General features: G+C 38.9%; 3 protein-coding genes across 7 annotated transcripts; 2 read left to right on the forward strand and 1 right to left on the reverse strand.

Moving 5' to 3' along the window:
• Nucleotides 1-854: 854 nt before the first annotated feature.
• rad1 (RAD1 checkpoint DNA exonuclease) lies at nt 855-3,508 on the forward strand. Of its 4 annotated transcripts, none has more exons than XM_023961055.1 (7): nt 855-1,007; nt 1,710-1,913; nt 2,005-2,113; nt 2,194-2,351; nt 2,541-2,641; nt 2,767-2,865; nt 3,075-3,508. In XM_023961055.1, exons 2-7 carry the CDS (start codon nt 1,719-1,721, stop codon nt 3,259-3,261), a joined length of 849 nt encoding a protein of 282 aa, XP_023816823.1. In that variant the 5' UTR covers nt 855-1,007; nt 1,710-1,718; the 3' UTR covers nt 3,262-3,508. The 4 variants fall into 4 exon arrangements, with proteins under 4 accessions (XP_023816823.1, XP_023816824.1, XP_011479966.1 ...); XM_023961056.1 differs by having other exon boundaries at nt 1,713-1,913; XM_011481664.3 differs by having other exon boundaries at nt 856-1,010; nt 1,712-1,913.
• A 224-nt stretch (nt 3,509-3,732) lies between these two features.
• On the reverse strand, nt 3,733-6,733 carry brix1 (BRX1, biogenesis of ribosomes). Its single transcript, XM_004074710.4, has 10 exons — nt 6,552-6,733; nt 5,790-5,901; nt 5,662-5,705; nt 5,517-5,587; nt 5,376-5,425; nt 5,222-5,295; nt 4,890-4,940; nt 4,659-4,760; nt 4,426-4,554; nt 3,733-4,220 (listed from the first exon to the last, which is right to left on the reverse strand). The coding sequence occupies exons 1-10, from the start codon at nt 6,687-6,689 to the stop codon at nt 3,972-3,974; spliced, it is 1,020 nt and encodes a 339-aa protein (XP_004074758.1). The 5' UTR covers nt 6,690-6,733; the 3' UTR covers nt 3,733-3,971.
• Nucleotides 6,734-7,210: 477 nt separating this feature from the next.
• dnajc21 (DnaJ heat shock protein family (Hsp40) member C21) lies at nt 7,211-16,682 on the forward strand. Of its 2 annotated transcripts, none has more exons than XM_011481665.3 (12): nt 7,211-7,620; nt 9,082-9,175; nt 9,278-9,401; nt 10,651-10,782; nt 10,929-11,233; nt 11,311-11,474; nt 13,422-13,515; nt 13,998-14,162; nt 14,246-14,294; nt 14,376-14,524; nt 15,904-15,991; nt 16,162-16,682. In XM_011481665.3, the coding sequence occupies exons 1-12, from the start codon at nt 7,524-7,526 to the stop codon at nt 16,321-16,323; spliced, it is 1,623 nt and encodes a 540-aa protein (XP_011479967.1). In that variant the 5' UTR covers nt 7,211-7,523; the 3' UTR covers nt 16,324-16,682. The 2 variants fall into 2 exon arrangements, with proteins under 2 accessions (XP_011479967.1, XP_011479968.1); XM_011481666.3 differs by having other exon boundaries at nt 7,212-7,620; nt 15,907-15,991.
• Nucleotides 16,683-25,806: the final 9,124 nt, after the last annotated feature.

A 25,806-nucleotide genomic window follows, 5' to 3' on the forward strand; every position in this document is an offset into this window, starting at 1 on the left:
TCTATTTGTGTCCATTTGTGGACCGTGTATTGAGATTTGAGCGCTGCTCTACCTTTGAATTCCATTCAATTCAATTTTATTTGTATAGCCCAAAATCACAACAACAGTCATCTCGATGGGCTTCGAAGTAAAACATGAACTCAAAAGGATCATGAATACAAAGAGTTCAATAGGAAAATACTAAAAAGAACTAACAAACTGACTAAGCTATACTGGCATCCCTGCCCTTAGACCCCCCTTCGCGGTAAGGAAAAACTCCTAAAAAACCATTTGTCCAAAAACAATTTTAACAAACTTTGTTTGACCAACTCAGTTTGATTGCTTTAAAGCAGCAGGAAAATTGAGTAATTAAAAGAAAAAAATATAAGGAGAACAAAGCCTCAAAAGGTGGCGCTGTAGTCCCAAAAGTAAGATAAACATTTGACAGTTAGACAGACAGCCTGATGAGCTAGCTTAACTTGAACTGCGTCAGCAAAGTTGATGAAGCTTAAGTTAGCTGCCTCAGTTATTCAGCTTTATTAAAGGACTATTTCGGATCTATCTAATATATATTCCATTATTTAAAAACGACATGTATCTATTTCTAGTATTTTTTTTTTCCCTGAGGGAAACAGTTCTAGAGAAATATATGTCTCACCGGTACGTAGTGAGTTAGCTTCCAACTTCTCGTGCTCTTTTTGCGGCTTACATAACGAACACGGAAAACCAGCAGACATGGTGTCAAGCCAGATAATTTCAATAAACTTACCCTTTTTTCTAAATACGATCACAAACCACCGGCCTTAGTAGAGACAGCTGTTGCGGTCACGAAGAGTTGTTCAGTTTCGACTCAGGAGCGAAATCTCTGGAACATAGTGTGCCGCACAGAAACGCAACTTCCGTTGAGGGAAGACCAAACCGGAAGTTGCTACAAATCGGGCGCATTTCTTCGATACATGTCCGCAGTTTTCCAACCAACCAGGACAATTATAGATCAGTGGAGCACCCCTTTAAAAGCAAGTTAAAAAAAGGTAAAAGTTGCTTTTGTGTCGTTTATTACTCCTTATCTCAAGCTGCAAAGCTGAAAAAGTAGCCTAGCTAACACAGCTAATTTATTAACATGGCAAAGTTGAAGGAAATTCTGAAAATATTATTTAAGAAAAACATACGACAGAAACACTATTAGCAGCTAATTTGATAGCAGTAAAGTCATCATTCTGAACTACCTCACAATGCAAAATAAAACCGTTAATTAAGGAATTTCAGTGAATTCACAACAGCTAAAATAAACATCAGAAGCTAAAGAAATATATATTTTAATTCAGTTTGAAGAGTTTGATTAATTTTTAGACATTAAAGCTGAGTTGAGAAAACTCAGCTTTAATGAGTTTTCTCATTAAAGCTGAGTTTAATGATCTCATTTCTCATCTTCTTGATGCAACATTGATTCCTCAAACCTTATTATGTGATCATTAAATACAATTAGAAAAAAGGTTGCTTTCTAATGTTAGAAATATTGATATTAGTAATATAATTTTTTCTCCTAATGATTTTTAATCCCGAATAATAAGTTTTAATTAAATTCAGTCCTATCAGAATTAACCTGCCGAATGTCCATCAAATAGATTCAATATGTTGGCATTAATACCCAGAAAGCTGAAATGTTTTTTGCTGAAATAAATAGTGTATTTGTTTTGTTTTAGATTCTTGCAAACCTGTTTTTGTCTTTCAGCAGAGCAATGCCTCTGTCCACACAGTCTCAGGACGATGAGGAACACTATGTTTTAGTAGCCAGTTTGGACAACGCTCGCAATCTCTCCAACATCCTAAAAGCTATCACTTTTAAGGATCATGCAGTCTTCACAGCAACACCCAACGGCCTAAAGGTCACTGTGGAGGACTCCAAATGTCTTCAAGCCAATGCATTCATCCAGGTGTGTGTGCAGTCTTTGTTTTTGGATTTGCATCCATCAATTTTGTATTCGAAATCCTGACTGAAGAGAAGTTGTTCTGTTTTCACTCCAGACAGAGATCTTTCAGGAGTTCACCCTTAAGGAAGATTTGGTGACTTTTCAGATCAACCTCACTGTTCTGCTGGATTGCCTAAATATCTTTGGAGGAAATGCAGTAGCAGGTAAAGAATTTTTTTTTTTTTTGCACAATTCAAACTTAGTTCCAACCCTTTTTAGATCTTTTTTTGTTGTGACTTTGCAGGAACTTCTACTGCCTTACGAATGTGCTACAAAGGTTATGGATACCCTCTGACTCTCTTCCTGGAGGAGGGGGGCGTGGTGACAGTCTGCAAGATTAACACACAAGAACCTGAAGAACCAATGGATTTTGAGTTCTGCAGCACTAACGTTACAAATAAGGTTCCCGTCATCATTTGTCTTTTTGTGAAAAAGCTTCATCTTTTGAAAGATGATTTTTTTTTTAATTGAATTAGAAAAAACAGTGAAAGTAATATCTTACTTAATTACATCCAGGTGCTTAGTAGCTTGAAGTCTCGCATTTGTGTGTTTATTATGAAATCCTTTGGGAAAAAAATGCCCTTTTTAAAGGTGATTTTGCAGTCGGAGAGTCTGAAGGAAGCTTTCTCTGAACTGGACATGACCAGTGATGTGCTTCAGATCACCATGTCCCCCAGCCAGCCGTACTTCAGGTGAGCTGCTAAAACCTGCTTGCTGTTCTCCTGCACTGAATAAACAGTCTGCCTTCATCAGAAAGCAAAAAAAGATATGATATATTTAAGCTTTAAAAAATGCTTTACTGTTTGATCTGTTTAAGGTTGTCAACATTTGGGAACTCTGGAAATGCACATTATGATTATTCCAAAGACTCGGACATGATGGAGCTGTTTCAATGCACCATGACGCAAACGAACCGGTATGTGCAGATATCAGAAGAAACGTGCATCATTAAAGCCAAAAGATGACCTGAAATAAAAAACATTTCAAAAATGTTTTAATTTTGAAGATTCTCCTAAACATCTTTCAACTATTCTTTTTGTTTAAACATCTGCCACCTTACATATAACAGAGAGGGAAAAAAAGGCTCATCATTCATGTCTTCTTCTGTTTCATGAATCATGACAGATATAAGATGTCCCTCCTGAAGCCGTCCACCAAAGCCCTGGCTCTGTCCTGTAAGGTCTCAGTGAGGACAGACAACAGGGGCCTCCTCTCCCAGCAGTACCTGGTCAGGAATGATGACGGACAGATCTGCTTTCTGGAATTCTACTACTGTCCTGATGAGGAGGTGGAGGAGGAGGAGGAGGAATGACATTTAGACTGACCCAAACTAGCATTTTAACTGCAGTGGTTTCCAGTTGCTCTTAAAAAAAAACAGCCAAGAAGAGGAACTCTGTCAGGAGGCAATCCCAGTCTGATGAATGCAAACATAGAAAGATGACTGCTTCATTTAACGCAAGCTTTTGAGCTAAAGTCTTGACTAAATGTCTTGTAATGTGGGTATTTGCCGTCTGAACAGAAACTGAATCAAAACAAATAAACCAGAAGGGGCACTAAAAGGTCATTTCTAAAGATTAGAAATGCAGTGATGACACCTTTTCAGTTCTGACATGCAGCCAAGTCCCCCTTTTATCTTCCGTCTAGCTCTGCAGAGGAACGTACCATTTTCCTGATATGAGGGGAAGGTCGGTAAAGTTGATGCTCAAATCTAAAGGAGTTTCCTATTTATTGGATGTGTTTAGTATTTGAGGTGTTTGAAGTGAACAGTTAGCTGTACAGGTGAGGCTTTTGGGTCTTATTTAATGTACCGGTACACACATCACAACAATTAATTCTTGCTTTACTGCCAAATTAAAACAAAGCAGAAGTTGTCGGTTCATAAATTGTTGTAATACACTTGAGACAAACATTTTCTTCAGGAGGAAAACTTGGAGAATTACAAAAAAAAAATTCGGGGGGAATCATGTTTTCTCTGCGGGTGATTTGGATGAGAGAAAGTTCTTCAATCTCAGCTCAATCCCATTATCTGCGCGCCATCTGCTGCCGTTGCCTCTTGGACGGTTTGAATTTGTGCTTCTTCTCAGCTTTAGGCTCAGGGGGCTCCGTCTGAATTTCAACAGGTTTTTTGTCGGCCGGTGTCACAAAGACGTCAGCTGTGACATCTTTCTCCAAATCCTCTTTGGCGGCGCTCCTCTTCACTTTCTGCATCTCCTTTAAAGTCTGCTTCTCACGGACCTTTGCTGCAGCCGCCAGGCGGAGCTGTCGCCGGTGCTGTCGGCACAAGACACAAGAAAAACCCTTCAACTGCCTGCACGCACCGATTCCACTGCTCTACTGAACGCTGAGGTACAGGAACCTTTAAGGTTAGGAACATCAATGCACTAGAAACCGTCTGAAGGCAAACGTCCATCATACCAACAATAAATACTTCAGGAAAAGTTAGAATTCAGATGACAAATGCCTCATCATATCTTACCAAGTTAGGAGACTTGAAGTTTGGATTTTCGTAGAGTGTCGGTCCTCCAAAGCTTCCTTGAAAAATCTTAATGAGGTTGAGGACAAATCGAGGCCCAATCTCCACCAATGAGGCGTCCTCTTCAATGATCTGAGCACAGAATAATCAGGAATCAGGCAACAGGTTGCCTCTAAGTGGGTGTAACCACCTGAAATGAGGTTTTAGGCCACATTTTCTGAAGTTTGACAACATGCCTGGTAGTTTCGGAACCATATTCTGTTATCTGCGATGGAGAAGGTGAAGACATGGTCCACAAAGGGCTGGCTCTTTGGGTGATAGCGGGGAGTGGAAAAGGTCTACAAGCAAAAAAAGTTCTTCCTTTAAATTAAAAATGTCAGTTGTTTTGTAAACATGCATCTCCAAACCAACATAACCCCCCTGAACCCTTTATGTAATACTGAGGATGAAGTGCTTCTAAATCCTACCTGAATAAAAAGTTCCTTCAGTAAAGCATAGTGGGGCTCCTTATCGAATGTCTGTGAAAGAAAAAGAAAAAGAAATCAAAATGTACAACTTCAAATGGCATAAATGTATGTTCTCCAACATAAAAACAGGAAGCTGGATCATTCTGAGGACTAAAAACAACAGACAGACATTTTTAGGGCTTTTTGTGTTACTTCCTTATTTTAATGGTTTAAAAACCTGTTTAAGTTTAACAGCTGTCTTTTCCTGATAATAAATCTGGACTGATGGCAGAAAAAAGGGGAACAATAGCTTGTCAAGCATTTCCTGGCTTTTCTGACTCCACGTTACCTACAGGATCAAACGAGAGCAGCGGTCTGGATCCCTTCAAGCAGTTTCCTGTCATCTTGAGTTCAGCCAGAGTATGAACTATAAGGAAGCAAAACATCGTCAATCGCATTTACGCTACACTTCTACATAACACTGATTTACAAGAGTAGAAAACTTACTGTTCTGAACCAGAAACTTTGCAGAAGGTCCATGCGGGCAATTAGAGATCCTGAAATGTGTTAAAATGTGTCAAACTTTGTTCAAATAAAATAAAAATAAAAACTTCAGGAGCGTGTGTAAACCTCGAATCAGACACTTACCACATGTAGAGATCCTGCTTCTTTTTGGCTTCAAAAAAGAGGCATTTATTGCAGTTCTTGATCTCGCAGACCTGCAGAAAAAAAAAAAGACATCATCTAGTGTTTCTAGTAGGTCACAGTAGCTCAATTTCAACTGCAGGCGTACCTCATTGACAACAAACAGCTTATCCTTCCTGTCCATTTTTGTATCTAAGTAGAAAACAAAACAAGTGACGTGTTTTCTGCTCATCCTGCAGTCACTGCTTCTCAGTCTAAACATATTGAGTTATTTACCTGCTTTTGAATGAGGCATCAAGGTCCTCAAGTCCTGCATCAGATGCCTCGTCCTGAAGTTGATTCCTCTGGAGGAGAAAATAAGAACCCGTTCCTTGTTGGTCCATTTTCCCTGTTTGTGAGACAGACGTTAGGATATGATCACAGGCAGAGGCGGGTATCATTAGAAAAGAAAAATATGAATTTGAAAATTTTTCTCAAGTAGACGTCAAATGTAGTTTTCCCGAAATAAACCCGAATAAAAAAGTAATATAGATAAAATAACAAATCCAACTACGTACAGAGCGACAGTTTGAACTTATATATGCTAGCATGTTGACATCATTCTAATTACAGGTATTATTAAGGAACATCTTTTGGTTTGAGTTTTTGGCAATAAGGCTGCCTGATGTCAAAGACTTCTTGACTTTTGTCGGATGAAATTATAAACAATAAAGACCTTCATTTTTTTGTAATTGAAAGTATAATTTTGTCCTAGTTTGAGGATGTTTTCAGTTTATTTATATATTTATATTATTGAATTAATAAACTTTCTCAACGTACTCGTAAATGTAACCAAGTATTTTCTTGCCTTAACAGATCACAGATTAAAATGCTGCATCTTAAACTTTTGAAATAGTTTGCTTTTTTAGTCTCCGTGGCACTTTTACATATAGTAAACCGAACAAGACATATCATGTCAGTGAAAACAACACTGAAAAACCATTAGCAAGTTAGCTAAAACTAGGCTAATACTCTTCTTTAAAAGCTGCGAGCACTTACCATGGAAACCGGCTTAGGGACGACTATTTCATTTACCGCGTTCTGTTCGGTGTTCCCATCATCTGCGACGAATTTAACCTTTTTTGTTGTTTTTTCAGCTGTAACATGCACTCCACGTTTTCTCTTGAAAGCCGCCATGTTTCTACAGTAGACAAGATTCTTCAGAAAGCTCGCTCAAAAAGGTAATCCAAGCAAGTCGAAGTCGAAGTAGAGACCCCTAGCGGCGTGGAGGCTGTACTGCAAACGAGAAAAGTAAATTTGAGTTTGTCCTTGTTCAGCTTTCTTAGCTGTGCGTAGACGTCTAAAAAAACATCTGTTGTGATTTTTGACAGTATTTAACAGGTACAGCAGTGAGTCAGACAGTTAGATTCGTGTTTCAGATTAATGTTCTCACATTAGGCATAAAATAGAGTTTTAAGAAATGTGCAAGACTTCTACATTTTCTGCAAAACGTCCGTATGTATCATGTCAACCATGGATGGAAATATTATTTAAACCAGCTTATATAACAGAATTAAACCCCATCTGGTGACTTATACATTAAAAATGACCACGCAAATCAACAAAATTGTATGAGTAGAAAGTGTCGCTTTTTTGGTCCACAGGTTGCAGCAAACTCAAACCAGAAATTTAGCTTCTACGTAGAAGAAGAAAACGTGGCACATACTTCTCGCGAGATTTAGCGGCATTAAGACAAGTCAGTATTCAAATCCTCGTAACACTGTCCAAATTGACGACAACAAAATTGACAACTCTTTAATTATTTGAATTATAAACCTTAGATTTGGACATGGAAGGTTTAATTATAACACGACTTTTGTAATGTAATAAAAAGTACCTTTTTTATTCCTCTAATAGATAGCAGAGAGGCTAGCTGTTTGCTAGCATGCGGCAACTGCAGAGTGAATGCTAAAGGTACAACGTGGATAAGAATTAGTGTTTTAAAAAGATAAAAGCCACATTTTTATAAAGATGAAGTGTCACTATGATATTTTGGGTGTTAAACGAGACGCAGGAGACGACGATCTGAAGAAAGCGTATCGAAAATTAGCCTTAAAATGGCATCCAGGTAAGTGTTGAAAACAGTTTCTTTCTGCCGGCGGCTGGATGGGAAGATCCTATTAATCAAAGCATTTGTTATTGTAATTTTAATTATTATTATTATTATTAAAATGTCTTGGAGAAAGAGAGTCTGTTGAGACGCTTGTAATTATGTTTTTTTTCGCGATGAGTATCCCATCAACATAAAACGTTACAAAATAAAAGCTGTATTCCTTCAAGATCCGTTGTATATGTTATTTTTATTTTCATTTATTGTATATGTATTTGGGCTTTTTTTTACATCATGGCCTGGGGACTTTAGAGGAAATTAGAGTTTGACTAATTCGTGCTTTTTAACTGTGAATAACCACATTCTTTTTTTCAAATAAATTCCCTTGAATAAACTACTATTACTATTACTGTAAGTGTCTTCTGCCCTGTATCTTATAACTTCCATTACATCAGGAAGATCAACCTAGGCCTAAATGAGATTTTTTTCCACAGCATAACTATATTTTAACTTAATGATTAGTAAACACTGTGGGCCAAGATGATGACAACATTTTCAGAATCCCTGTTTAAACATTTGAAGCATTGATAAGAACTTTAGCATCTTCTACTCTTCTGAAAAGGCTTCCACTGTGTGTTTGTGTGTTGATCATTCTTGCAGACCCATTTTTGTTGAGGCTTCCACTTTCGGCTTCTCCCATCAGGGGTCGCCACAGCGAACGAGTCGCATGGTAAATTTGGCAATGTTTTACGCCGGATGCCCTTCCTGACGCAACCTTCTCAAACCGGGCTTGGAACCGGCAGAGGTAGAGAGGGGAACAGGGAGCAGCCCGGAGTCGAACCCGGGTTTCACGGACGGAAGGCGCCGCAAACCAGCACGAGCTAAACTGGCTACCCGCAGACCCATTTTTGTTGACATTGCACATAAACGTCTGTGAGAAGGTCTTCATCTGTTAGGTTGAGTTTTTGGCCACTTAAGTTCTTCCCTACCAAACTGCCTCATCCATGTGTTTGTGAATTTTACGCTGTCAAGATTCTCCCACAAAAACAAGCACAGTCAGGCAAGAATCAATCTCTAGATTAAGAAATGGGATTCTTTACTCATTGCTACTGCTTTAGGGTCCATTGGCTGCGTGCTTTTCACCTCTGCGTCTGTCCACTGTCCTTAACCTGAACTCCACTGAAAGTTTGGAGGTTTGCAGGGACTGATTCTGCAAAACAATTTTCACGAGCCTCAGAATTTGTTCTGTCAGTTAACGTTGTGACAATCAGTCAGAATGTTTAACCCCATGACAGCTGCATGTATTTCCAGGTATGACAAAAACAACAACAGGTTTTTGCTTCTATGCGACGTGTTTAAAGCGTAGAATGTGACCAGCTTCCTGTTGTTATTTGCTTCCATACATCCCTATACTGACCTGCTGAGAGTCAAACTCTTTAATAACGCTGCACCTCTGCTTCTTCTCTTTCATCTTTCCAGATAAAAACTTGGACAACGCAGAAGAAGCAGCGGAACAGTTTAAGCTGATTCAGGCCGCTTATGACGTTCTGAGTGATCCTCAGGAGAGGGCTTGGTGTGTGTTTCAACCCTTAGCTGATGTTATAGAAAAGAACAGCAGTTGACACCCTGCAGATCCCCTTATTGACTCTTTTCTTCCTCCCTTCGGGCTTGTCAGGTATGACAATCACAGGGACGCTCTGCTGAAGGGAGGACTGAGTGGGGATTATGAGGACGACAGCATTGACCTGTTGCAGTACTTTACTGTCACCTGCTACTCTGGATACGGAGATGATGAAAAGGTTTGTGTTAACGGGTCCGAGGGTTATGTGTTATATGTGCGGGTGGTACCATTAAATTCTTTTAAAGCATGTTAAACTCTTATCTTTAATGTTGCCTAGCAGCGATGGCCTTATAAATGTAGAACGCTGATTAAATGGAAGATTTTAAAAGCTGCACAACTATAAAGTTGTGCAACTTGCAGCATCTTCATTTATTAAGCCTTTTTACTTTATTGTTAAAGACCCACTCTGATGAAAATCTTGTTTGTTGTTTTCAACATGTTCTTGGGGCTTTTTACTGACGATGGAGGACAGTTTTGAAGAAAATTATGCTTAGAATTGGTATTTCATTATGCAAATTGTTGTGAATCAGTAGGAGACAAAAGCAAGCTAGCAGGAGAGAGTGTAAATAGAGAGCTCTCAATAACGAGAAGGGGACGGGGGGCGGGCTCGCTCACAACTCGGGTGTAAATTTCTACTGATTTACTGCCGCTCTGCAGAAACTATGTCCTAGACAAAACACGTGTTTTTTTTTATTTTGGCTAAAAACGGCATTTTCCTTTAATAAATAAAAGACTGTTGGGAACGCTTTTACAATAGATCAAAATATGATCAGAGTGGAACTTGGAAAAACTGTTGCTTTTAGTTGGAGTATTTTCTGTTTTTATTGGAGCAAAAATAACAAAAGATTGATAACCTTCATTACTTTTTTTTCTTTTTTTGTACTTAACATGATCATTTAATACAAATTCCAAGAAATTAACTTGTTGCTACTAAAGAATTTGTCCCTGAAGGAGAAAAAATGGTTGGACTCAAATATAACCGCATTCTATGTAGTGACCAGCAGAGGGCAGTCTGAGTCTAGATGAGAAGGCTCACAACTTCTCACCTGTTTACCTACTTCATCAAAAGCTTATCCAGATGTTATCCTAATGTAATAATACCCAACATTATTGTCTGATATAATATTTTATGTAAGGTTAGTTTTAGTAATTGACTAGAGCACTATTCTGCACCACCATTGTGGATAAGTACAATTAAAAATGCATAAAGTTAAAGGTAGACTTTACTGATCCACTGTGTTTTGTCATAAATTCCGTACTGCGTCCACTTATTTAGGAATGTCATGCTCAGTTAGATGCCATTAAGCCATATGTCCATCTCTGCTGGCCCGCGGTACTTCCTTGTAGGCGCTGTAACACTGTGGGAAAGGAAATTACCGGTGCCTCTCAGAGACTGATTTTCTTACTCAGTACTCCTTCGTTTTCAGGGCTTCTACACCGTCTACAGGAATCTTTTTGAGTCCATTGTTAAGAAAGAGCTGGAGCACCGTAGGATGGAAAACGAGGAAGAGGAAGAGGAGTTTCCTTCGTTTGGAGACTCTCAGAGTGATTATGATACAGTAAGTCCCAGGCACATGTATAACTTTGTGTTTTACATGTGTTTAACACATAAAGAGAAAGGCAGTTTCACAAACACGCTTCCTTTTTTTGTAGTACATGAACATGTAAGGCTAACATGTGTCCCTAACCAGTGCCCGCGTTGTAGGTGGTCCACGAGTTTTACGCCCACTGGCAGAGCTTCTGCACTCGTAAGAACTTTGCTTGGAAAGAGGAATATGACACGAGGCAGGCGACCAACCGATGGGAGAAAAGGGCCATGGAGAAGGAGAACAAGAAGACCAGAGACAAGGCCAGGAAGGAGCGAAATGACCTGGTGCGGCAGCTGGCTGCCTTCGTCCGCAAGCGGGACCGCCGAGTGCAGGCCCACAGGAAGCTGCTGGAAGAGCAGAACGCCGAGAAGATCAAGAAGGTGGAGGAGCTGAGGCGGCAGCAGAAGCTCAAACAGGCCAAGTAGGTGGAGACGCAGACGCAGGCTCGGGTTCCTCTGCTTGTCCTCACGTTCACTCTGTTCTGTTTGTCCATCCAAGACTGGCTGAGGAGTACAAGGAGCAGAGCTGGGCGGCCATGTCTGAACTGGAGAAGGAGCTCCAGCAGATCGAAGCGGAGTACGGGGAGGAGTTTGGAGATGTGTCTGAAAGTGAGGAAGATGAGGTGGACATGCAGGAGAACATTGGAGATGGCGGAGGAAGAGGCAAGTGGGATTAGGACAAGACTGCACCTGCATAGTGGTTCCACATGGCAAAGAGGGAATGATTATCAGAAGTGTCCCAGCATGCAATGCTCCCAGCTGTCCTAACTGAAGGAAACAAAGCCACTGGAAGTCTAGAGTGACGTTTTCCAATAATGCTCAGTTTCTGAGTGTAACCCAAACTCAATTTCCCTTTTGATGAGGTTTATAATCTGAATAAAGTTGAGCAAAAACTCCCTGCAGTCGGTTTAAACTCCCACAGAAGAACGCTCAGGGTTTCTGATAGTTTCAGGACTTTGCTCGATGACCAAAACCCCCACAGAACATTTTTCTCCTCCGCATTTTTCTTTTCTTTTATCCAAACTCTCCTGAAGGTTCTGAACATCTGAAAAGGCGACAAGCTCCCAAGACGTGCCAGCAGGGTTAGGAACGATGGTTTATTTGTTTGAATTTCAAAGCACAGTGAGGCGCTCTTCACAGTAAAAAGTGAAGGCCGTGTCTCAGACTGAATTTTTGTAGTCTTATTGTTTTAACTAACATACTTTGAGATTTTTGGCATTCTCACACGGTTTGTCTTCCATTCATGTTCAGATCACTCTGGAGAGTTTGGATGAAAGTTATTAAAAAATAAAAACAGAATGAGAAAAACCTCCAGGAGTTTGGGTTTAGAATTCAGGTAGAGACATTTATCAAACCCTCAAGGAAAAAAAATGAGTGCTCTTGTGCATTTTTATCATTGTGAATAAGACAGTTATATCCTGTAATATTTCTCAGTCCCACTCCGATCATCATTTGATGTCATAAAAGCATTCCCAGTGATCTTTTAGCCATGATTATGCCGCTTTTAGACAAAATAAAGAAAACCTGTGTCGTTTTCTTGGGCATAGTTTCTGCAAAGCAGCAGTAGTTCATTAGAAATTCACCTCTAAGTTGTCGTAAAGCAACCCCGCCCCCTTCCCGTCACCCATCTGTTTACACGTTCTCCTGCTCCTGTAGGGAGCTTGTGGCCCGCGCGGTGCGCTTTGAATGAAATACTCCGAAATGCACTTTCAGGCGTAATTTTCTTAATGTGTCCTCCATTTTCGGAAAAATACCACACCACCATGAAGACGATCTACGTTTAAATAAACAGCAGATTCATCATTTCCTGGTTAATATCTGGCGTTTCTGTTACTGCATCAACCCTGTGGTTATCTGAACAGCTTCAGTGGGGACAGGACCACTGAGAGGCGGCCGTCGCTCCTGTTGTTTTAAGACTGACCTGACAGATCTCCAGATGTTGAAAACATGTGATTAAAACATGTGATTAAAAAAAAACCCCCACTTGCTTTCCTACTTTAGCTAATAAATAAATGAAAGGTTGAAATCGCTTTGTGTGAAGAATCTAAGCAAGGCGGATAGAAAGGGACAAAAACTGTTGACAACACCTCATATTTAAGAAATAAAAGCAGGAATTATGTTTGGACTTTTGTTTGAGAAGATGAATCCAAGTTTTCCCATCAGTGAAACCCCTACTGCCTTAAAGTCCCGCTCCGATCCTCTTGAGGTCTATTTTAAAACCGTTCCCAGTAGTCTTTTCATTACAATTAGCCCATATTTTAAAGCCAAAATCGAAAAACGTCTGCTGTTTTCCAGGACATAGTGTCTGTAGAGCGGCAGTAGTTCATTAGAAATTTGCTTCAACTCCGCCCCCCTTCCCTTTGCCATTGCTGAGAGCTCAGACCAGGGAGCCCAGCATATTTTCTACATCACAAATGAGATTATTTTTTTTAAAGGCATTTTTTCGTCTGCTCCTGATTCACAAGGATTTGAATAAAGAAAATACACAGAGATGCACTTCAGATCTTATCAAAAACAAAAATACATTTTAATCAGAGTGGGTCTTTACACATCAGAAATGCTGCAAAGTTGAACAACTTCTTGGTATTTTTTTTGCCCTCCTCCTCACAGACACAGAGCAGCTAAACGGCAGCGACCTGCTGCTGGACGATTACGATGATCTGTACTGCCCGGCCTGTGATAAATCCTTCAAATCGGATAAAGCGTGAGTGCTCCTCTGGTCTCTGCGCCCTTCCCCACATTTATCTGAATAATTCTGTAATTTCATTCATCACGGGGATCCTAGTGTCAAGATTACGAATGCCTTCATTTACACCTCACGTCGTCAATAAGAGCGTGGCACTTTAGCGGTTGATGTTTAGGTGACGTTTTGCATTCTTGCCCGTTAGTAATAATCTTCTGAGATGTTCTTTCTTTTCTTTTTTTGCAGTCAGCACTAATGGGCTCAGTTATGTAGTGTAAAAAGACAAGGCCAGCCTATATCTCTTGAACTCTTTTGATATTTAAAAATTCTGTCTGACCGTTGAAGCTTTCACCTGCCGGATTTATGCGTTATCCTTTAGATGTGAATCCGGAACCTTTTCATTGAACTCCACTTTTTCCACTTTGTGTATTCTAACATCGGTTTCCGACATTTTTCTCTTCCTCAAATCTTTTCGTCACCTCTTTTCTTCTCTTTCTCTGAAGAATGAAGAACCATGAAAAGTCCAAAAAGCACAGAGAGATTGTGGTGCTGCTGCGGCAACAGCTGGAGGAAGAGGAGGACTCGCTGGCTTTGAACGGCGACGGGAGCAAGGACGCAGGAAACGAGAACGAGCTGGAAGAGGGGGAGGAAGAAAAGCAGAGACAAAGGTGAGGTCGGCCTTTATGTCGCGGTACTTGGAAGAACTTGATGACTTTCAGCCTCAGGTGAAGTGGCCTCTTTGTCTCTGCAGGCTTTCAAAAAAACAAAAGAGGAAAAAGAAGCAGCAGAAAGTAGCGGAGGTGAGGCGGTGATCAAGCGGTGGCCGGTTCAATTTCTCCAAAAAAAGTTCCAAAGAACTCCTTTTTTTGTTTCCCGCATAGAAAAACCCTCTGGAGGAGGAGGACGGAGAGAAGGAGGAGGAGGAGGAGGAAGAGAAATCTACCTCCTGCAAGGAAGATGCCGCTGAGAAATGGGCTGACGCTGCAGAGCCAGAGACACCGGATAACCTCTCTCCCACCGAGGTCAAGGGGTCAGTTTTTCTTTCACCAGCTCCGTCTTCCAAGAAAGAAGTTTGTGACGTAACAGAGTCAAATGACTGTTTCCTTAACTGGAGGATCAGTGTCGGACTGTTAGACTTATGAGATCCAACACCTCTCTGTTCATGTTTCTTTAACTTACTTTATACATTAAAAAAAAATTGAAAAATTACTTCAGTGGCAAAAAGATTTCTGTGCGATCTTTACTTTTTAACTCATGCTGCAGGTGAAGTACAAACTGTTATAATTAAAGACCCACTCCAAACACAATTTTGTGTTTTCAGTGTTTTTAACACATTCTTGTAGCGGTTTACTTATTATGGAGGACATATACAAAGATTATTAAGCTTAAAATTGCATTTCTGAGTATTTCTTTATTCAAATTTTTGTGAATCAGATGAAGAATGCTGTTGTAAAAAGTGTGTAGCAGTGACATAGGTGCAACAAGCTCCCTGCTCCATTCCGATGGTGAAGAGGTGAATTTCTGTTGAACTACAGAAACTATGTCCTAGATAATGTTTTATTTTTGTCTAAAAATGTCAAAAAATGGCAAAATCATAATAAAAAGTGCAATGGGAACACTTTAAAAATAGATTGAAAGATGATCAGAGTGGGGCTTTAAAGAAAGTAATGTATAAAAAGAAGTAGGAGATAAAATGTGTAGCTTCTTTTGCCCCTTGACTTTAGTGTGCTAAGTCTCTCAAATGCAACACTAGCTCTTAAAAAAGTTTGGTTGAAAAAATCCACTGTAAGAGATGGGGCTGGTGGACCTTCAAGTCCTTTTTTATCTTAGAAAATGTTTAAAATGTTTATTTTGTTCTCACTGCATTTGGATCACATGGCAACAGAGTGCTTGATGTACAAGGATGCAAATTGTAGAAATCAGAACAGTGTGTATTTCCATCGTGTATCTTCAGTTGGGACCATGGACTGTATGAAATAATGGACTGAGTGACTCGTCCCCTTTGCGTTCCAAACAGGAAGTACCTGCTGGCTCCAAGAAGCCAAAATCCCATAGACTCAGATGCCTCAATAAAAGTATGTGGGCTCACGTCAAACGTTGTGGTAGGGGTGTGGACCTCCAACAAGCTCACTCCTGATTGGAGATAGTGGTTGCCTTAGAAATGTTGACTCAGGCAGACTTGGACCAACGTCTGTCCCTAATATGGCAGCGTCCATATCGCGAAACAATGACCACTGAATTGACTTTCTTTGGGCTATTTTCTATGGCTGACGTCACACTCACTCTGTCCTGGTCCCGTATACACTCAATGGTTGGGACACTGTTGGTTTGGGGTTCATGCAGCAAATCGGTTTACCTGGAGCTTGCAGACACCTTTCTGTCCATTAATGGCAAACATTTTCTTCCCAGCAGCTCTGGTAAAACAAAGGGAAAAAAGGGCGGCGGTAAAGAGAAAACGAGGAATGCAAAGTCCCAAAATGCTGATGAGGTTTCTGAGGTTTGTACTCTACATTAATATTTTTTTTTTTCTTAAAAAAAGTTTGTAGAGATACATTAGTGTTTATTTACTCCAGCAAACTTCTTCACCATTATATTTTTCCCCTCACATCTTTAAAACAAGTTTCCGTCTCTTTCATTTTTGAAACCTTTTTTCATTTTTCCTTTCAGAAAGAAGTAAACCTCCGCTGTGTCACCTGCAACTATGAGTTTGCCACTAGAAACAAGCTGTTCGATCACCTGAAGTCGAGCGGCCATGCCACCGCACTGTCCTCAAATGTTCTACAGAGCTCCGCCAGCAAGAGCAAGAAAGACAAGAAGAAGAACAGATAACGCAATAATAAAAATACACTGAGGTGTTCGGAAACACCAAACCTAAAGACTGAGCACATGTACCTTTTTAAAAGGTTAGAATAATAACCAATTTTACCACGGTCGATGTAAAAGAGTTTGACTATTTAAAAAAAAAAAAATGTTTTTTTTATTGTAAATGATCAATGTCTCCACCGAGTTCTGCTGATCAGAAAGCTCGAGGTTGTGCTGCATCTGTGCAGGTATTGAAAGATGAGATAAGATAGGTAGATATAATAGATAAATGGTATTTTATTTTTCATTCCCAAAAGAAATTTAAAAATTGCCCAGATGCTTTTGTCAGCAACACTTTCACAATTAAAACACAATAAACCATAAAATGTAAAAAAAAAAAAGGTAAATTCAGTGAGGTGATACTAGATGTTTGTGTTCATCAAACCTTTCGATTCATTTAGACTTATTGAAGAAAACATTCCGATTCAAATGTGAATTTATTTTGAAAAATTACCAAAAATCATCCGTGTTTACTCTGTTTTATCTCTTATGTGACACTTCAATCTGTGCCAAGCATCGCCTTTGAGTGGACTTTCATTGACTAGCAGATGAAAAGCTCGAGTTTTTGTAAAATTAAAGTCATTTGCGAGATGTGCTCAAAGGCGAGATGTGCTCAAAGGCCCGTCAGCGCTGACGGGTGTGAAACCACCAATGACCTTTAAAAGAATGCTACTAATTTGTGCATCACCAGGACGTCTGAATGGAACTGAGTTTTTAGGTTTCTTTGCTCTTCTTTTTGCCATTTTTCTCTGCATCTTCTATTTAAACTTCTACTTCTTTAGTCTTCTAATCGTTTGGGGTCACAGGTCGTGACCACCAGCAGACGGAAGGCACGGTTCATGTGAAATAACTGGAAACATTTCATATTCTAATAGATCTTACAAAAATAAAACAGCACAAGATGAGATGAAAATGTGAAAAATTAATCAGGAGCACTTCGCTTTCAAGCTAAATATGTTTGTTCAGTTTCCTCAAAAGTATCTCTGCTGAAGCTAGAAATGACAGGAGAATAAAAGAAAGCTGCATTTTCCGAGACAAATTTGAACTAAAGTGAGTATTTTGTACACGCACTCGGCTTTCAATGCTGCTGTTAAAGATTAGAATTAGTTTTTTTTCAAGCAATCTTTAGCAAGTATTGCTAAAGAAGACAAAAGAAATGGAAAAAAGATAAGGCAGTTCTGAAAGCAAAAGGGGGTCCAACCCGGTACTAGCAAGGTGGACCTAAATCCTTGGTGGCATAGATTCAACAAGGTACTGGAAAGATTCCTCTGAAGGTTTGGTCCATATTGACATGATAGCATCCCACAGTTGCTGCAGATTTGTCAGCTGCACATCCATGATCTCCCGTTCCACCACATCCCAAAGGTGATCTGTTGGGTTGATGTCTGTTGACTGTGGAGGCCGTTTGAGTCCAGTGAACTCATTGTTATGTTTAAGAAACCAATCTGAGATGATTCCAGCTTTATGACATGGTGCCTTATCCTGCTGGAAGTATATAGTTTTCCCAATTTTCTATTGTCTAATTATGGTGAACTTGTCAATTATTGTCAGTTTCCTGTTCTTAGTTGACAGGAGTGGCAGCCAGTGTGATCTTCTGCTGCTGTAGCCCATCTGCCTCAAGGCTGGACGTGTTGTGCCTTCAGAGATGCTCTTCTGCAGACCTCGGTTGTAATATTTGAGTTATTGTCATTTAATACGCCTTTCTTCCCCATTCTAATGCTCAGTTTGAACTGCAGCAGATTGCCTATATGCCTAAATGCATTGATGCATCAAATGCATGAAACTTGGGATGATTTCTAATTTTCTAAAAAGAAATTCTGTTTATGCTGTTTTTGCTTTTGTTGGCATAAACAAAAAAATCCTCACACTTTATTGGTGCATTCAACATTTTGTGAAAAGCTTTAGACATGCCCCACAGAAAAGTTAAAGATTGAAGTTAAGAAAAAAAAGATTTATTACGTTCTTTTTGATTCATCATAAGTTTTTTTAGATGTCAAAATTAGATTTATAATTGCAATGGGTTCACTTGAATGTTTTAAGCATTTCTGACAAAAAAAAGCCAATTACTGCAGTACACTTAAAGCCTTTAATTGAAGAAAGAAAGTCGTCACTGTGGCTTGAGTCATCTACTTCATAAAAAAGTACTAGATCCCAGACTATGACAAAATAAGACTTCAGACAAAAACACACAAAAAAAATTGTCATTCCCCCTAGACCCTGCTTTATTGGCCCATCTATTTTTTATTTTATCTGTGTGAGCTGAAGCTTTTGTGGCAAAGGAAGAGAAATATAATATGGAAGACATGAAGCCTCACAAATGGTTGCCAAGATGGGGTCTATTTTCAGTAGAGACTGGAGCTAGTGTGGACTACAAGATGATTACAGATATTCATGTTTTTTCACCATTACCATTTGGCTTTGATGTGTTTTTTTTTTCTGGTAAAGTCATACATTTGATCTACAGAAACCACAAATGAAGCCTCTGAAATTTATGTTCCTTTACCTCTGTTTCCTAATAAAAAATATTAGTAATGTCTCAAATGTATGTTGCCTCTAATATAAATGTTTTTTTTTGTTCTTAATATAACCAATGTTCAAGTGTTTTTAGTTTTCAGGAGTTGTGGGTTTTTAGTGTTCTCAAAGATGTTGACCGGCCTGTGGATTGTGGTAAAGAACGGAAATAATAGAATTGGCTGAATGCACTCGAGGATCGGATCATGAAGGACCAGTTGGGCCGTAGCAATTAAGTGGGGACGGTGCATTTGAACATCCAACTGCTCATGTTCTAGCAACAAAGAAATTCTTCTGTAAAAGCCTCACAAGGCCCATCTCTGTATGTGTGCAAGGCCGAGTGCTATAAGCAAAAAAAATAAATAAAACATATTACTGTTAAATGTTTTCAATGTTTGCCATCAATTGGCCATTCTGCTGGCATGACGTAAAGAAGCTCTTATTTTGTATTGAATAGTCCTGTCTGCAAACTGTTTTCATTTAGTGAAAAGGAAAATAACTTGTTGATTTAAAAAAAAATGAAAATGCAGGAAGAAACTTATTTGTGATGTGCACTGCATGTCAAGGTGTGTCAGCTGAGAAAAAGCAAGACACTTTTCTATACACTTTTTGTACAAATTTCCTTGTATTATTGGCCTAAGCATTTTTTCCACCCCCTTTAACAAACACATAACCCTTGTGCTATCCTAGGCACTTTACCATTGGGAGTTGGGTCATCTAGACCCACTAGACAGTGCGCTGAACCTTTTTTCTTCAATGATTTGTGATCTTCACTGGTGTCCATGGATTACATGAAATCTTTCCACCTTTGTCATGGTAGGGAGAACACGTCAATGTAAGGGTGGGGTCATCTAAGATAGCACAAGGGGTTAAACATATTTCATTGAGTTAAATGAAGCAGGCTTTTGGAAATATTTATGCTTGCAGATGAGGCTAATGTGTATCTGGCGCATCATGACCCTGGAAGAAAGTTGCATCCTAGTTTAAAAACAACAACACCTGAGGCCAATGTCACTTCTGTTGTGAGTTAGGTGCTTTATTTTTCAAAGATTTTTTAACAGTTCCTTTTCTTTAAATAACAACGAAAGCAACACTGATTTTAAACGTATTTTTGACATTTTGTCTTGACATAAACTATTAACATAAACTATTAACATAGGTTTTGTTGGCGCAATTCAACCCTTTTTACTTTAAATAACCGACAAATTGTTGTTCAAATTTTCACATCAGGACTGAGTTAAAAAAATGATTATTCAAATCAATCCAAATTTATAAAATGTGAAATAGATTTATTAAACCCATAAAGCAACTTTCTTTATTACTTTTTTTGTTTTAATATTTGCTCTTAATATAAAAACTGATTTTATTTAAATAAAAATGTTGTCTTTGTTCAGTTTCTATAAATAGCTATAAGAAATTTCCTAAATGGAAATTTGACACATGGATTCATCTTTGATTTAATTGTATTGAAATCAAATTAAATGGCAACATTTTGATTTTAAATTGATTTAGTGTCAGAATGAGGTCCATTCCCTGTTCCTATGCAGTTCCCCACACTATTAAAATCTGACAAAGACATTCCTCTCGACCAGTGTTTTTCAACCAGTGTAGTGTGCTGTGGGAAATTACCCATTTTCACTGATCTAAAAACATTTCCCATCTCCAGGATATCAGCTCTGTGTTCATCCAAACAGGCCCTAATAAAACACAGAGTAGTTAGGAATATGAAAGATCATAAAATACTTTTTTCTTTGTGTTAATTTGACTCTATTAAAGACACTTTGATAAGAATGGCGGTACCGTGATTGCAGCTTTAGCTCTGTTTTCGGAAAAGTCCCGCCCCTTTAACTGTCTCCACCAATCATTCTTGGAGGCTTTATCACACTTCATCAGTCTGAGCAATCAGAAGTGGTTAAAGTCTTCACTTCCTTGTTCAGTTTCTGCTCATAAAGTCTTTCAGTTCCAACAAAAATAACAGCTAAAGCTCGTCTTTAGCGGTGTAGCTTTCTGCAGGATCCGGTGTCAGACCGTGGAAAAACAATAAAGCTCAGAGAGTGTCTGCGATCGGCGGCAGATTCGCACTACACATCTCCCATGATGCATTAGGTTAAACCAGTGCTTCTCAATTATTTTTTGCAAGGCCCCCCTAGGAAAAAGAAAATGTTTCGTAATAGTATGAAATGTAAATTGATCTCAAACATTAACACAGCAGCATCAATATATTTAACGTCTTTAGTCTGAAGAAATAGGTAAAACATTGTGCTAATTTTTTCCCCCAAAACGATCTATTGTTTATTTATGATCTCAAAAAGTGCAGCTGTTTTCCTGCATCATCTGCTGTCTAACTAAATGACAGGCAGACAGAAAAAATACATTTATGGAAAATAAAGACACGTCATAAAATGTCTACAATAGTTAATAAAGAATGACATCATTAGAATGAGCTGAGTAATCTAAAGGCACGCCATGGTCCTGTTCAGCCCTCTGGGTGCGCCGTTCCCCCTCGCAGCCTGAGCCCACTACCCCTCCCCTCTCCTTCTCACTGCGTGTGACAGGAGACAGGAGCAGCTGCAGGGACAGCAGTTCAAAGTTTCAGGCTGTTACAAGCTCTGTCATATAACAGATAATAGAAAACCAATAGTGGCGCAGATTTTTTTCCAAGCACTGAGCCCCCCCCCCCCCCCCCCCCCCCCCCGTTACATTTTCGCCCCATACTACCTGTATAGTGCACTATAGTGTGTAGTGAAGGAATTCGGACACAACTATTGACTTCTATTGAGAAATTGAAAACAGCTTTTACGCAGTCATTCTATCTGTCAGAATAATCGTTCTTGCACTGCTACCTGTTGTTACAAATACTTTTTCTTTTTTAAACATATTTTTTCACATATTTTGTGTCCGAATCTACAATTCCAAAATCCAGTGACCTGGAAGTCTGCAACTATCAATGCTCAATAGATTGACAAAATAGACCATAATGCACTGAGTTTGAAAAAAAAAACAAAACATTTTGAATTAATTTGTAGAACCCATCCAAGTTTTCATCATGAGAACACAGTGGATTCATAAATGGGCTTCATAAATTTTTTGGTGAAATCAATTATGTCACATTTGCCTTTAAAAACAAAAAGTAGTGATCGTGGTGTCCAAATAACTTTCAAAATCCACGGCACTAGATAATCCCGCACTATCAGTGTAAAGGGGTAATGAATTAAAAAGTAATAAATTATTGAAATTTAATTACTTTGACAGAAATGGAGTAACATAACGAATTACAGTTTAAATTTCGGTAATTAAATAACAATGACTGGACTACAGAAACCCTCATTACTGCATTACTCACATTTAGGAGCAGTGAAACCATAAGTGACTAATACAACAAATTAATGTGTAAACAGTTGGCTCTGACATTGTCCCTTGGCAAAATGAAACATCCAGTAATGAAAGCAGAACAATCAATTACCGTACTCTTTATAAGTACTTTACCCAACACTGCGCACTATATTGTTGTTGTTTTTTTGTAGTTAGGGACATAGCCTCAGTTTTATGTATAGCGGCCCTAAAGTAAGGCCACCGTACTTGTGTTTGTCAGACCCAATATGTAATCAAATACAGCATTCTCTATTTTATATTTATTACAACTCTTTCTACCCATCCAATATGTTATTTAACCAAACAAGGAGCAGCGATAAACCAGAAGACTTTGTGACTGAAAGTGATTTTGAAAAGGGCTGCTTCTCCTTGACCTTGACAACCAACTACTTCAGCCCTGCACTTGACTCTACAGTGCTTTGTGTGGGACAAATAAGTTCTTTGTGGAATAATAGAAAGGAGACTATATAATTTAAAGGCCAGGGTGAAGGTGAGTGTTACTGTAAAAGCACACCAAGTCCCCAAGTCTAAGCTTACAATAAATGGTTTATTTTGTGTAACATTTTCTATGACGAAGAAAAGGGCTGATGTTTGTTAAAAAAAAAAAAAGAAACTCATCCAAAGCTCTTATTTTGACATTGAAAAATTCTGTGGTTTTTTTTTTTTTTACATTTTGCTTAGGTTTTGGGGATTTCTGTCTTGCCAGATGGGTTAGATCCAGCAAATCATGCCCTATATTTTTGGATTGATTCATTCTATTGTGCTTACCAATGTCAAAGCCATTTTGAGTGGCTAATGAAGCTCTGCAAAAATTTAGGTCTGTTGGGTTTTTTTGAGTTGCAAACAAGGTTGAGTGTTCAAATGCCACCGTGACATGGACAGTTCTATTGAGTTGGGAGCTAGTGTAGTAACAGTAATTTTTGTTTTAGCAGTATCAGACTGATTTCTTTATCTGTTACTGATGAGGTTGGGAGTTACAGGTATTGTGAATACTCTAACTTGTAGCGTGTTACAAACAAGTTCTAGAATTACTAGAATTTTAATAGTAAAGTCTGACTGACTGATGGACTTATCTCTGACTCTTCTGTCTCTTCTGTCACCCTATAGTTTGATGCCTTATTTATGACATCCGTTTGAAAATAGACCATTTGTTTGACAGAAGTGCCTTGTTAGCGAGGAAAATACAGAAACATTTTTTAATGGTAACCCACTGTAATTTCATCCATTTTTAGAACCAGTTTGATCCTTCTCGGGGTCATGGGGTTGCTGGAGCCAACCCAGCTACTATTGAGTGAAAGAAACACCCAGAACAGAACAGGTCACTAGTCTGTTGCAGGGCCACACACTGACATGCACACCTAGGGGCAATTTGGAGTAACCCATTAACCTATGAAGCATGTTTTTGGATTGTGGGAGGAAGCTGGAGTGCCTGCAGAAATCCCACACATGCACAAGGAGAACAGGCAAACTCCACACAGAAGGGTCCCAGCTGGGACTTGAACCAGGGCCTTCACCCTGTGAGGTGAGAGATCTAACCTTTATGCCATTGTGCAACCCCTTAGGTGTCAAATGAATTATTTTGAAAAGATTTATAATATGTATTCTGTCTAGGATACATTTTTTCCCATTTCCTGCATAGGAGGCCCATCATGTTATTCTAACTCAGAATTATTCTATTGCGTAATGCTCTTAAATGATACTGGTTAAAGATCTGAGTTCTTTGTGTTTTGGGGGAAAAGAGGAAGAATAAAGAATTATGCTTGAGATAATCTGCTCAGTTTAAAAGAACAGAATGTCAGGAACATGTCCCACGTTTTCAGGTAAACTTGTGGTCTCCTGAGCTCTGTCTAAATAGACAGCACACCAGACATCTCTAGCTGTAACTTGCAGAAGGAGAAAAATGCTCCCCATTTGCTACAGTCTTCAAATGATATGTTTGGGACTTTATGGATTGGTCAAGATGTTTAAGAAGCAGGTTGGAAAAAAGACAGAGTACTTTGTTGTTGTTATTTTGAAGGACAGAGACACCAGGCAACAATGGATTCAGTTTTGGTATTAACAGAAAGCTTTGTTTCATACCTTGTGAAAGTTGTTTTTTTGTTGCAGAACAACTTTAAGACTCTCTGATGAAAATTGTGTTCTTGGTGTTTCTAATATGTTCTTGTGGCATTTTTCTGATGATGGAGGACATAAATAAAGACAATTAAACTAAAAAAGGCAATATTGAGTTTGTCTTTATTCAAAACATTGTGAATCAGGAGCAGATGAAAGATTGCCATTGGAAAAAACATGTAGCTGGGACCTAGAAGCTACTACGGCAAGCCACAAGCTCCATTCTGATGCGTCCACTTGTAAACTAGATCCATGTATGTTTACGATTCCCCCCATCTGAGCTGCCACCTGGCTCAAAACTGTACGACTGCATAGCTCCAATATTGATCACTGTTTTTGTTGCATCGGAAGGGGGAAGGCTAACAGTCTTGCCCCTAGCTCAGAGGCGAATTTCTACTGAAACTATGTCCAACTCCTGATTTCAGTGGTGCTGTGGCAATATCAAAAACTATTTGTAGGGAAAGAAAATCAAACTATCTTTTAAATGTATATGTTTTTTAAACTAATACAAAATTACTGCTGGTTTAAAGGTAAATAGACTGAAAGCAGCCTCTTTACCATAAGCTGGATTGAGTGGCTAAGTCTTCAAACAAGTGATACGTTTCTCTATCTCCAGGCAAAAACACATCTTTATCACAGAGTTTTTTAGATGTCAAGCAAGCATCAAGTGTGTTGTTCTACTTTAATTGAAGTACAGGATGAGGAGCACGCCATCATAAACGCACAACAAAGCTGGAATGACAAAACTGCATCAAATGCATTCTTTAAAAAAACACGGTGATGGGAAAAACAAGATGCTTTTTAGTTGGGCCAAAGGAAGCAACAACTTAAGAGAAAAGCACAAACAAAGGAACCCATGTTTCCGTTCACTGGTGGCTCAAACAGAACTTTCAGTTGACACAACAAAGAATTTCCTCAGGCTGTGCGTTTCGAACACCGTAAATAAATACATCAGTGCCATGTCATCAGGGAAAGTACAGCACAGTAATCATTTCACTTGATTGATGCATTAGTGCTGTCAGGTCATTGTAGCCATCTTCAGAGTAAATTGTATGAAGCGATGTTTTGATAGACATACATTTCTTATTAAAAATCTTTTACATTTCCGACACATTTTTCTTTACATGTGTAATAAAACTTCAATTAGAATTCTGTTTTCACATGGCGAATGTGGAGCCACATCAGGAATGCTATTATATTAGTGGAATTAAATGAGATTTTTGTCACAGAGCTTATCTGTAAAGCAAGATAAGGTTTGTTTACAGTAAACATATCCCTATTATGTCATTTTTGTGCACAGTGTGGTTCCTCCCAAAAATGTTCACATTTTAATCACCCAGAGTAGTTCATACTGAACTTGGAAAATAAAACGTGTAGTATGCTCCTCCTTAAAAAGCATCAATCATCCATAGATTGCTCAAAAAGCTTCTGTAATTTTGAATATGTTGTTCATTT

This window comes from Oryzias latipes, chromosome 12 (assembly GCF_002234675.1).
Source record: "Oryzias latipes chromosome 12, ASM223467v1".
In the NCBI taxonomy this organism is placed as follows: Eukaryota; Metazoa; Chordata; class Actinopteri; order Beloniformes; family Adrianichthyidae; genus Oryzias; species Oryzias latipes.